The sequence below is a fragment of the Scardinius erythrophthalmus genome (assembly GCF_964197995.2).
Source record: "Scardinius erythrophthalmus genome assembly, chromosome: 3".
Taxonomy (NCBI): Eukaryota; Metazoa; Chordata; class Actinopteri; order Cypriniformes; family Leuciscidae; genus Scardinius; species Scardinius erythrophthalmus.
In genome coordinates this window covers 54,109,066-54,123,331 of record NC_138223.1, presented here as the reverse complement: position 1 = coordinate 54,123,331, position 14,266 = coordinate 54,109,066, and the positions used below count along the sequence as shown (strand labels likewise).

The 14,266-nt window shown below is 35.3% G+C and overlaps 1 protein-coding gene across 1 annotated transcript in view; it reads right to left on the bottom strand.

Annotated features, from left to right (window-relative positions):
* LOC308687967 (uncharacterized protein) overlaps positions 1-14,266 on the bottom strand; it is a gene marked incomplete at its 5' end in the record, with an annotated part of 168,805 nt that overhangs the window by 49,704 nt on the left and 104,835 nt on the right. Inside the window, 2 exons of the mRNA XM_081360784.1 lie at positions 12,376-12,557; positions 12,683-12,802. Coding sequence (XP_081216910.1) covers positions 12,376-12,557; positions 12,683-12,802 — 302 coding nt within the window. The remainder of the gene's footprint in view (positions 1-12,375; positions 12,558-12,682; positions 12,803-14,266) is intronic.

Here is a 14,266-nt window from a genome sequence, read left to right as displayed (position 1 = left end):
CTTCGGTCAAAAATGACCGACCCATAGGAAATGAATGGGAAATTGACAAAAAAAAAAAAAAATCTTCGAATTTTTGTGTGTACAATCTACAAATCGGCCACAATCCTAAAAAAAAGTACACAGCTGTAAAGGGGTAACACTCCACAATATCAAGAGTGCAAAAAAGACCCACACACACATACAAACACACTTTTATACACATACACACCAATACATTTTGATTACAAAAAATCTATTTTGAATTTTTAAAAATCACAGCTTCATCGGAATGTTACAAAACTTGGTGATTTTTATGGCATTAGGTATGTGAACACACAAAAAAAAAATTAGGTCATGATCCGAGCATGCTAAGTCGTCGTTGAAAAAATAGTCACACTTGTGGTCTTCAGTCAAAAATGACCCCCATAGAAAATGAATGGGAAATTAAAAAATTTTTACATTAAGTGTTATAATTGAATGAATTGCATTTTTTGTTACAAATTCTGTAAAAAAAAAAAAGTAAATGTGTCCATAAACAGCTGGGGAATTCACATGCCTCTCCATAGAGAGATGCCATCTAGTGGTTACACCATGGCTCTACGCTTCTCTCCATACTCTCACCAGATGGTGCTAATCTGCTTAAAACATTTTTTTTTTTTTGAAGGCCTAGACTCTATATTAAACTAAAATACTGCATTAAAAAAAAAAAAACATATATATATATATAATTTTTTATTTTATTTTCAATGGCAAAAAATAGACCATAAATATTGCATAAATATTAATAAATTCAATAAAATTCTCTCAAAATACAAAATTAAAAAGAAAAAATATTATAGAACAAAAATAAATTGCATTGGTTTTACTGGGATGGAGGAAGTTTCATTTTTAGGTGTCCGGTCACTTCTGAGCGGGAAGGCCCAGGATGTGACTCCGAAACGAAGACCGTCTGAGGGTTAAGACATCAAGCTGTTCTTGATACTTGTATTTGTTTATTGGGAAATGTGAAAATGTACCTTTTTACTTTTACATATTGTGTACCATATGGACTTAGGGGGTTTATTTCAGTTTCTTGCTTTTGTTTCAGCCCTCCTGCGTAACATTCTCACAAATCAAGAGATCATGATGGACCAAATGAAGATAATCTATAGGACAGTTCAGGGTCTAAAATCTGTCAGTGAAGAAGACATAGGCCTTGAAGCAAACCTACTGCCAGTAGCTGATCTTCAGTCTCTGCAAAACTTGGAGGAGCGATTGAGAAAATTTCCTGACTTTCAAAAGCAATTGGTAAGTCAGTTATATTAAAGATATATATGTTTTGTTTAGACTTACTAAAGGCATATATATATATATATATATATATCATAATATTATTATTATTATATATTTTTTTGTCTGTTGTTGTTTTTTAAAGGAAGTTCAAACAAAACTGAACATTTTAAACTTAAGCTTGGATGAGTTGGTTTCTTTTGATGAACACAAAGAAGACATTTTGAGGAATGTTGGCAACCAGACAGTCGAAGGTAACATTGGTAAAAACATATATATATATTATGGAAGCCAGTGGTTACCATCGACTGTCTGGTTAAAGGATTAGTTCACCTCAAAATGAAAATTTCCTAATAATTTACTTTAATGCCATCCAAGATATCCATGTCTTTCTTTCTTCAGTGGAAGAGAAATGACGTTTTTGTAGGAAAACATTTCTGGATTTTTCTCCACAGACTGGACTTCAGTGGTTACCATCATTTTGCAGTCAGAATCGATGCAGTTTCAAAGGTCTTTGAAGAGCTTCAACGGGCTGGTGAACGATCCCAGCTGAGGATTAAGGGCTGATCTAGCGAAACGATCGATCATTAAAAAAACATCCAGTGTACAGAAGAGACGGATCGGACATTATTTATTCTGCAAAAATTACACTCAGAGAGGTAAGATGGGCTCCTATTTTAAAGGGGTCATATAATGCCATTTTTGTACAAGTTAATATGATTCTTTAGGGTCTAAATGAAAAGTGTGTAATATACTTTAATTAAAAATTCTTATTAGTATTGTAAGAAAACACTCATTTTACCTGGTCAAAAACAACTCTGTTTTCAGCACGCCGTTTCAGTGCATGTGTCTTTAAATGATAATGAGCTTTGCTCACCCCGCCCCTCTGTTCTGTTCATTTGACACAACACACGTGGAGTGTTGCCTTGACAACAGTTGAGGGTATATTTTGGAGAAAGAATGGCAGCAGGAGTCTGAGGACACATCTGTGCAACCAACCGTATCAATTTGAACAGGAGTCGGCCCCGGAACAAGATGACGGCTCCGAAGAAGTTCGACAATTAAGGATCGAACATGACATTTCTGAATGGTTGGGTAACATAATGTCACTTTGATCTATCTTTGTTTGTACTGGCAGGGTAGAGTAGTGAGATATGAACGCTATGTGTTTACTGATGTATACGTTAGTTCATTGACAGACTGATGTTACAGCTAATGGTCATGAATTTTTTTTTTCAGTAAATGTAGGCTTGTCCGTGATGCGTAACGTTATCTATGCAGTGTTAGGAACAACTGTCAGGGCTGAAGCACTAAAAATTTACTGATCTGTTTAAAAAATAACCAGTCTGTGAGACTATGACAGTCATTAGGCACATAAACAACACATACTCAGACAGGATGTCACACGGTCAGACGGCTCGATTTGAGACGGGAAAACATATAAGGAGATTAAAAAAAATTAACACTGGATGGATTTTTATCATTATATGATGGTTGTGTACAGGCACTGCCAACACACATTTCAGTACAATCAACTTGTAAAAGTGCATGTACCATTATATGACCCCTTTAAGAGTTTGATTACAAACTCTTTTCTTCCCTGTCTTTATTTTTCTAATCCTGTTCTTCTCTACTTTCTCAGGCACTTTGTGGTTGCACAGTTAACGTTCCAACACTGGATAATCGCACGGTTAACTTAACAACTCAAGACATTGTCCGTCCCGGGATGAAACGGCGTGTCACCGGGGAGGGTCTTCCTCTTCCGAAATCCCCAGATCGTCGTGGGGACTTGATTGTCGAGTATGAGGTCAAGTTTCCCGAAAGATTAAGCCAGAGTGCCAAGGACACTATCGTAAATGTTTTGCGGGCTTCTTGAGCCGTGTATACTGCAATGCTGGAGACATTGCCATTGGGAATTTTTGGTTTCATAGTATTTAAAGGATGAATATGAGGGGCTGCTGAAATTGTCGAACTGTTATTCTGTAATGTACTGCCAACTTGGTTTGCTACATGCCATGGGATTAATCAATGCATGCTGATCAACAATGTATAATAATAATAATAATAATTATTATTAATCTGCATACCCTAGTTTTGCACTGATGTAAAAAGACTGACAGTGACACAATAAGACCTCATGTTAGCAAAATGTTTTAATCTTTTAACTCTTAAAAAAAAAAAAACTCTTAAAAAAACATGTATGTTCTTTAATGTTTGCTTATAATTTTACGGTCTTCACATAGGGATGGGAATTGATAAGATTTTATCAATAATAATGCCACTGACGATTCTGATTATCGATCCAATTCTTTATCGATTCTCTTATCGATTATTGATAGCACTGTGTGGAAAAATGTAGTCATATGCTTTTTTTTTTTTTAAACAAGTGGTTTTCTTTATTTTGAAGTTTAAGCTTGAGTTAGCAAACTGTACTTTTTTATATAATTTATGTAATAAATATAACCTTATTGTAAAGTGTTACTGATTAGTTACACCGATTCAGACGTCACCTGAGTTCACTGTTGGAAAGATTAGTTGTTTTAACCATTCATTAAAATGAATCGGTTCAAAGGAGTCATTAGTTCGCGAATTGGACGTGTCGTGCGCGTTGTGTGATTATGCCAGCAGTTAGGACAATGACATCCAAGATTTGTGTCAACATAAAAACATTTCATCACTGTATAGTTTTATTTCGTTTAATTAAAGTGTTGTTTAAGTCAGCTGAATGTCCAGAACGCTTTTCAGAGAAGATAAGGAAACTTATTTAGCAAAATTCACACCCAGCAGTAATTCAGAAAAAAAAGGTCTTTCGACCTTTTACCACCGTGTCGATTTATTTTTGATTAATATGTGCGTGCGAGGGAGAGAGAGCAACACAGCGCCTAGTTTGGAGACGGTGAAGTCGTTTACACAGAGAGTGCGCGCGCGCGACCGGCTCTCTCTCTCTGCTCGTTCTTTCAGTTAAACATACACCCTGTCACAAACGCAGCCGTTCATCTACATTACTCACCGATCAAATAAGACTTTGGCGGGACAAAAAATCATTTTGGTGGGCGCTAAAATGCAGGAAAATTCATGCGCGAGTTTCCATTAGACTCGCACGGTAGCCAGCCGTCTCATCAAATGGCGAGCTCAGCTCAGTTCAGTGTTGCCAACTATTTTCAAAGGAAAGTAGCTAACGCCTCCCCTAAAAGTCGCTAAATGTCGCTAGATGACGTCATACGTCAATTAGCATATTCATGACGTCATCGCGGCGTACTTGCGTTCTGCCTGCCTAATGTTTTTTCTCGTTAAAATCATGCTCACATACTGTATTTTAATATAACATACTATACTATAATATAATATAATATAATATAATATAATATAATATAATATAATATAATATAATATAATATAGCCGAATGTCCAATAAAGCTGTTCTCATTTACTATATATTTTTTTTGTCAGACAATAGAACGAGTAGCTGTTGAATTACTATTTTTTTTATATGTGTAAAATTATCTGAATTGAGAGAGTTCGGGAACTGGGTGAACTAAAGCACTGTGATAGTGAGTATTACAAGTGATAAGCACAAGTAATAAAATAAAATGGTCAAACTAAATTCTTTAAATATAAAACAAAAGATAAGTGATAAGTCCGTCCGTGGAAACAACACTGCTCATTCACGTCTGTTCCGTGCTGCTGCTCCTCTCTCAGCCATTCACTGAACAGGGTAGACGCAGAGAGAGGTGTGTGACGGCAAGGAGAACGCAAACCTCGCGCTCGCAGGACTGTGCTGGCAACATTTGGAGGTTACTGAGGTTTGTCCAAAAAGTAGCTAGATTTGTCGCTAGTCGCTTTTTTGAAAAAATGTCGCTAAAGGGGTCTGAAAAGTCGCTAAAAATAGCGACAAAGGCGCTAAGTTGGCAACACTGGCTCAGTTGACGCTGTGTGCTTCAAGATTCTGACGCAAGTCCTAAGATTCCAATTGGCCAAGAGAAAAAGTGCTAAGATTCCGATTGGCCCAGAGAAATGTCAATTATAAGAATTATCCAATAATGTTTCGCAATTCTAGCCTGCATGGCAGTTACTGTGAGAAACAATATCCCCCCCCCCCCCTCGAAAAAAACTCTCCGGTTCTACGCGATTCACGTAAATGACCCAATTGACCAAGAAAACGGCGATTGTCGCCGAAAAGCGACAAGTTTGCAGGTATGTTTTCTGCTAATACGGTCTAATGTGACCATTTACTGATGCCACTAAAAGTAATTTCCAGTATAGTGGTGGCTCAAAGTGATGCTTGGATCCTCTCTCTTCTAAGTATGTGAAACAACACTTGATGCAGAAGTGTATGGTGAGAAACCCAAAAGCTCAAAGTCAGATAGAGGACAAATTTGTAACAAATACTAGATTTATTTAAAATAAATGATTCAAACTACTGATATTGTGGGTAATTTCTTATGCAAAATCATATGAAACCTTTTTCTGTTTTATTACAGGTAATTTATGTTATTGTTTTTAATTGTGAAACTAAATTTGTTTATTCACAAATTCTGTGGGATCTTTTTGGATTGTGAGATTATAAATCATGAATATGTTTTGAATTTTGAATAAATTGTTTAAAAGAAAATAAGATTTGAAATGTTACAGATAGTACATTGCTTTAATAAAACACTTTAAGCTGAAAAACAATTGCTTTATCTTATTATTTTTGTTAGCGTATTAAAAGTGTAACCCAGTATACAAGCCTCTAAAAATCATGGTAGTTCCTCTACCAAAGAAATGTTGCACTTAAAGAAATTTATAGATTCACATAAGTGTATTGACCGCTGTAAATATAGCAGGTTAACTAGTGAAATTTGTAACTGAGACAGTCACGACAGAATCACTTTCATAAGAATGGCACTTCCTTTGCTGAATATGGATGCTTATGTCTTCACTGTTTCTTGATGGACATCTGAAGAACTTCCTGTACTGCTGCCTGACCTGGACAAGAATGAGAAGAGAAATAGTTTTAAACTCTGGTTAAAAAAAACAAAAACACAGAAAATGTCCAGGTTATTTTTCAAGAATATAATTTTAGAGGATGAGAAATGAAATATGAACTTAACCCTTTAGAACCTGAAGCTAAAATAGGTGTTTTTCACATATGTAGATTTTTTTACTGTACAATTCTAAAACAATGTGCTATCTTAATGTGCAAGGTGTCATCTTTTTCAGAAAAAGATTAGCTTTCAATAAATTACAGTCATTGGCCATTAATTGTGTGTGGTGAGTTTGCAAATAGAATTTAAATAGACAGAAAAAAAAAAAAAAAAAAAACGAGAATAAAATTAACTGATTTTTATTTAGAAAAAAAAACAGAAAAAATCATGAACGAAAGAAACTAACACTTTAAAGTTGAAAAATGACCTATAATACATATATTCAAGTCTTTTTTGTGACATTGGGTGGCACAGTTTTCATTTAGCACACTTTTTTTTCATACACGCACACATACAAATGCACACATTCATAGTCACGCACACATGCTCTCACTACATACTTAGATACATGAAAGAGTAACGGCCATCCGCTTCCCAAGTTTCATTAAAAATCATCCTAATCCCCTCTTCTGCTGTCTAACACTTCTTTCGCCATGTATTTGTTTGTTTCTTTTATTATTTTATGCAATCCAAAACACTCTAACCTGCTACGCGTCGTATCTCTCTGTTCAAATCCTCCTTCCCGCGCTGCTGTCATTTGCAGATGGAAAGCATGAAATTACGTAATAAGCCGTATATTGCCGAAAAGCGTATGTTATCTACTGTCAGGGGCAATTTGAATGGTTTTGATAGTGCAAACGGCTGAAGAGTTACGGTCAAATGAATACAGCTTGCTGGTAAGTGTCGGCGACAACACAGCCGGTTCTAAAGGGTTAAAGGGTTAGTTCACCCCAAAATGAAAATTAGCCCATGATTTACTCACCCTCAAGTCATCCTAGGTGTATATGACATTCTTCTTTCAGACGAATACAATCAGAGTTATATTAAAAAATGTCCTGGCTCTTTCAAGCTTTTTAATGGCAGTGAATGGCCGTTTCAGTGAAAGAGTGACCCTTGACCTGACGCACAACGTAATGACGAACACGGAGATCGAGCAAAACAAAACACCAGTCACAAATTAGTTTAAAAATACAATTTTTTGAGAGAAAATATGAGAGGAGCTTGAGTTTGTTGCCCAGCCCTGTTTGTTTGAACTGTGAGAGGCGTCAAAGCTTACGCCACTCCTACATCTACGTCATACATGCGTCACTGGTTACTCTTTTGGTGCAAGTCGACTTGTGTACGGCCGTCTGCCGGAAGCTAGTTGTTTTAGTCGATATATTTTTCTCACACAAACACATCGCTTCACTTCAGAAGGCCTTTATTACTGTACACTGTTAGACCTAACCGGGTTTTTTTTACAGTAAAATAAAAAATACTGTTAATTGTACAGTTCTTTACTGTAATCTAGTTTGTTTCTGTAAAAATGCACTAAATTCTAATTCAAGTTAACTAATTACAGTTGCAGAAACCGACTGCCTTAAATTGACCAACTGTCATTTAAATGTATTAACTAAAATTTATAATGCATTAATAATCTGAGCAAAGTAAAACTGTGAACTTCTTTCATTTGAGACCACTAAAAAACTATTGAACATAAAAAGACACGCCTGTTAAATAAAGCAACATGCAGCATATCATCAATGTTTGTAGATCTTCTCCTGGACTGAAGCACAGGCTCTACTCTTCTGCACAATGGTGACCCACAAACAAGATTGTACAGTAAACCACTGGCAACAGTGTTGCCAGTATAAACCTGTTTTATAACTTACAGTTTATTACTGTTAAGATACATTTTGTGGGTGTGACTTTTTATCTTACACTGTTAACCCTTTCAACCCCACAGGAAAATCCACACTACAATGAGTAAAAGTAACATTGAGACAGTGTTGCAGTGAGATAATTAAGGGAATATGTAAGTGATTGATGAGCATTAGTGATGAACACCTGCTGTTAATAAGCAGAATCACTGAAGAAAAGAGAAACACAAGAACAGAAAATAGAGAAACACAATAACTACAACTGACTTCCAGCCATTACACATTATTACACTTATTATTAACCAGTATGACTTTATTTCTGTCATACATCTACAGAAGTTGTTATTAAGATGTTTAATTGAAAATGTTTGTTTGAAGTTACCATTATAGAGATCAGTGCTTGCTTTAGTAGGGATGCAGATGCTAAAACATTCATTTTTCTTTTGCTACTGTGTTTTTGCAAGTCACACTTGTGCGCACACAGTTTATGAATGATTGCGGTTGTAATGCTTATGGTGACAAATTCATCATATTGCTGATTCATTCACTAAGGAATTAATTCTTATTCATTCAGAGTTTTATCCTCGATCAAAAGTGTTACATTAGCACCACTGTGAAACTACAGCAATAAATTACTATGACTCTTTTTTTTAACACATCATGCATACACCAAAAAAAAAACAGAGCTACACTATGTTTTAGAAACACAGAGATATCACAATTTAGCACATTAATCTCAACAATGGTGGCAATATTTTTTTATTTTTTTTATTCATGCAGCAATGCATGCTGGGAGTTTTATATTATCCTGGAACCCAGCATGCATTGCAACATGAAAGTTTTCACCATTGTTGAGATTCATGTGCTGATTGTTGATGTCTGTGTGTGTCTGAGCCAAGCAGGAGTAAAATAAAATTTAATGCAATTTTTCAGAAGACATGATTACAGAAATTTTTATTTCATTTTGTAGATACACAGATTTATGCTAAATATGACATACCCATAATTTCAATGAATATATACAGGAATAATCTGAAAATCAGATAATCCAAGATGACTGTGACATCATCACAAAAGAATAAAAACACCTTATAAACTTCCTCTTGACTTTTTCTTGCCATAACAAATGTGTTTTATAAACTCACTGTTACAGCAGTCAGAGAGAGATGAATGGTAAGAAGTCAAGGGACAAGAGACCAACTAAAGCAAATACTGATCTCCATCATGGTGACAACAAATTGTATTATTAACTAAATCTCTGTTAATTCTCAACAAGAACTTTTGTACATGTATGAAAGAAATAATCTTAAACTGGTTTGTAAACTGGTTTCACACTCAGTATTACTGGAAGTCAGTTGTAGTTTTTGTGTTTCTCTTTTTTCTGTTCTTGTTTCTCTGTCCTTCAGTGATTCTGCTTATCAGGTGTTCATCAGTGTCTCAATTCACTCACTTCTTTTCATTCACTCTGTCAAGTGGACTATATTAGTGAACTAATGTAGGGAATAGTGAATGAGGGTATAGGGTGTGATTGGGAAAACAGCCATATATATCATTTACAGTATATTCCTGTAGGCTATTTTTGTTTTCTACGGTATATTACTGTTTTAATGGAAAATGGTATGATACTGTCTGAATTACGCCTTTTTTTACAGCAAGGGCTAACAGTGTACGTACACACCGCTGCCGACTTCAGCTTCCAAAGTTACCGGAAGTCATTCATTTTCAATTGAAGCTGCAGGCTTCTCTCGGAGCCAGGACATTTTTAAATATATCTCTGATTGTATTCGTCTGAAAGAAGAATGTCATATACACCTAGGATGACTTGAGGGTGAGTAAATCATGGCTAATTTTCATTTTTGGGAACTAACCCTTTAATATAAAGTACTGTAGGTGAGAGATGATTTTCTGGTAGACTGTCTGTACTGATGTCTGACCTGATCATTGAGGACACAATAGACCAGGAACATGAAGGTTCCCTGCTGGGAGTTCAAGATCAGGAAGGGGATCTCCAGCTCCTTCCAGAAACCCAGAATCCAGGAGCAACCAAGAATCACAAACTGAGCCAGTGTTTTAAATGTCATATTCCTGCAGAGAAAGATGGAGAGTTAATATATATTTATTGATTATATTGTTGTGGAAAATCTGCAATTGTCCTGTTATAAGTATGACTTTTTGTCTGTAGAACACTTCTGTATTTTAATCAACCACACTTGAAACTTGTTTAAGAAAGTGATTTATGAAGAACAACTCTGCAATTGTTATTGTACACATTTGACTTTACCTAACCTGTATGGAAGTAAAATAATGTCAAATGTTTTTGAAATAAAAAGCCTGTTGAATTGCACTACTTGAAAGAAAATAGGCATTGCATTAACCATGCTTGCATTTTAATGCATTGTATTAAGTGCATTTTTATGGGCTGAAATTCAACATGGTTGAATATTTAAGCTGTGAATATTTCAATTAAAAACATTTCAAACACCCTTTCATTATTAAAAATTCAATAATCCATATTCACCTTTCATATTTCACTTCCAAAATATTCAAACTGTTTAAAAATTTTGCACCCCCTACTGGTGAGATAGACTAACAGCAGATGGAGAGTATGCTCGGCAATCTACTGCTTTTCCTGCAGTTCCTGGATGCCAATGTTGAATTTACTGTCGAATTTGAACCACTGAATTTGCAAAGCGAAATAAAATGGATCGAAAATTGCCTGTTGAATATTATAGGTTGTATTTTCAAACAGTTTGAATATTTTGGAAGAGAAATATGAAAGGTGAATATGGATTACTGAATTTTTAATAATGAAAAGGTGTTTGAAATGTTTTTAATTGAAATATTCACAGCTTAAATATTCAACCATGTTGAATTTCAGCCCATAAAAATGCAAGCTCTAAAAATACAATGCATTAAAATGCAAGCATGGTTAATGCAATGCCTATTTTTTTCAAGTAGTGCAATTCAACAGGCTTTTTATTTCAAAAACATTTGACATTATTTTACTTCCATAACCTGAGAATAATCAAAATAAGGTTAAAGGTAAATATGCAGCATATATATATATATATATATACATATTTCATGGAGTGTTCAAATCATATTGTTTGTTACTTGGTTCGTTTCATATGTGAAACTTCAGCGTTCAGATTTTTCAAGGTGGAGGTCAGACTGATGATGATGTAGATGAAGAGAATCATGTTTAACTGCACAGTAAGAGAAACAGCAGTAATAAATCTTTAATCATTTTTCCTTTTAATACAAAGTCATGATGAGAAATGTGCTTACTGCTAGTATGACGCAAACAGGTCCCTGAAAACTCCAGATAAAGCCTTTATCCATTTCAATCCAGCACCTGTTTAGAGGAAGAAAAATAATGAAATGAACAAACATGAAGGATGAAGGTGTTGATCTCTGAGTCTCTCAAACTAAACTCACTTTTTACTTCCGTAGCCTTTAGGATTCACCCCAGCAGACACAGCCACCACAACCAGAGCAACCGTATATCCAATCACACACAGGAATCCACTGCTAAGCACCCCCCTCCTTTTGGAGCTGATCTGTGATAGGTTCTTCACACAGATGAAGAGCAGCACAGCTTCAATGAACATCCACACAAAGCCGGAGAGAAAGAGGAAGTGCAGCACACCTGATATCACGGCACACAACACCTAGAGATCATGAGAGACGGTTATGATGATTCTCAGTGAGACTGTGCTGAGCTGTAGGGCTCCTTCATCATTCTCACCTGATGACGGCGTATGAGTTTCAGGAACTGTTGTGTGAGCAGGAACAGAAGGTGAGCCAACAGAAGACTCACGCAGAGGTTGATTCGAGCCACATTATTCACTCCAGGACTCCACTGACAAAGGGCAAAGGTCAACAGGGTCAAACTGAAGAACACCAGCCCCACGATCACACACACCAAATTCAAGATGTCCAGCTTTGAGTCGCTCTGAGGAAACATGTCAGAGTACATGAGTGCCAAATCTGTGCTGTTCTTCAATGCTCACTATAAATGTTCTCGTACCTCTGATGGGCGGCTGGTTTGCATGATGAGAGCGAATGTGGACAGATGAACACAGGAACACACAGTGTAGCTGCTGTTGGTCTTTAAAACAGAACAACCATCTACAATCCACTCGCCGATGTTCCAGTACACACAGGACAGAGAACCGTCAGGGTCAAACTCCTGCAAAAAGAAGAAAGAACATGCAGAAAATAGTATAACACTGAATATTAGATGTTTTCAGATGTTCATCAGTTCTCAGGTTGGACAAAAACACATTTCAGTCTCTCACGCTGATGTGTTTGAAGGTGAAGTTGACTGGTTTGGTGAGTTTAGTGTTGGTGGTTTTGAGAAGAGTAACTGAGATCACAGTGGACATCATGGTTTTAATCGTGTCAGTTGATGTGTTGAAGAAGTCTGGCTTCAGTAGATTCTCCATTGCGTTATAACTCATGAAAGCCACAGCAGCTGATCCTGTGTGACAGAAACAGAAGAAACTTGTATTCAACACATTAAAACCTTTAGTTCAATGTGGTTTAGTGATATATCTTCTAAAAAAAATTTATTTTAAATGTTGTATTAAAACACATCTCACATACTTGTTTCATTGTTGTTCTTGGCGATCCCAATGAGATCGATGTCCACAGAACAATTTGTCGTGTCAAGTCGAGGGATTTTATCTAAGGTGACATTGGGTCCAACCATGAAGACTTCAACCTCTGAATTAGAAAATAAGCAGTTATGTTTTTTTATTATTTTTATTTTTTTATTAAAGTTGATTCAATCTGCACAAATGTGCAAAAAAACAAAACAATAAAAAGTCTAAAATAAAATAACTATTTAATTTAATTACTAGTTTGAACTAATCAGTTAACTTTGTACACAGCAAAATCCCCAGAGTTAACTTAAGTCAAGCTAGTAATGCTGTTTGTGGAGTTGTTTAATCCTCTTCTGCTGAGATCTTGAGAGATGTAATGTCTTCTTTTATCTTTAGTTGATTCATCTTGTCACCTGAGTGTTGCAATGTCATTTTTCTCCAATCAGAAACAAGCTAGAGTGATGTCACTCATACTGCGCATGCACAGTTAGACCCTCCCCTCACCAAGAAGACAGTAAACATATTCAACATCTGCTGCTGCATTTATTGAACAAAACTTGCTTTGGAGGTATGAAAGTAATTTAACATTTCAACTTACTTAGTTTGAATTATTGTTTTGTTGACTTCTAAGTGACATGGTTAGCATGTGTCAAAGTCAGTGTGTCTAGCACACTGCAAAAAATGCTGTTCTTACTTAGTATTTTTGTGTTGTTTCCAGTCCAAAAATCTAAAAATTCTTAAATCAAGAAGTATTTACTAGAGAAGTAAAACTACATAAGAAATTCTTTTTTGTTTTCAGATAAACAGTAAGTAACTTAAGTAATTTTTGCTTAAAACAAGCTAAATTATCTGCCAGTGCAGTAAGAAAAAAAAACTTAATTCAAAAAAACTTAATAAAAACATAATCTTAAAACAAGATTATTTCCCTTACTGCACTGGCAGATAATTTAGCTTGTTTTAAGCAAAAATCACTTAAGATACTTTCTGTTTATCTGAAAACAAAATAGAATTTCTTATGTAGTTTTACTTCTCTAGTAAATGCTTCTTGATTTAAGAATTTTTAGATTTTTGGACTGGAAACAACACAAAAATACTAAGTAAGAAAAGCATTTTTTGCAGTGCAGGCATATGATGTCTGTCATGGCTGATAGGGTTGGGGACAGTTGCAACAAGTTATAAATTGCATATTTAATAAAAGTTTGTTGCATTGCAAATTGTTCAATTCTTCCTGTCTGGCACTGAAATATGGAGAGATTGAATAACATCTGTAACACCTGCACACTGAATATATGTAGGCCTATGTTCTACACATAAACAAACAAAACTCAATAACTGTTATTTGATAAATATCACTAAATAAATAAATAATAGGTTACAATAATATTATTATAGAAATAAATAATACTATAGGCCTAAAACAGTTCATATTTTCAGAATTCTATATGCTCATTGAGACAAAAAGCTAAAGTTAATTAGTGAAATTTAAGTTTTTTTTTTAACATGTTGCAACCGTCCCATGGTTGTGTTGCAACTGTCCCCTGGGTCGGGGTCAGTTGCAACATCTGGCTTCTTCCATTCAAATAAA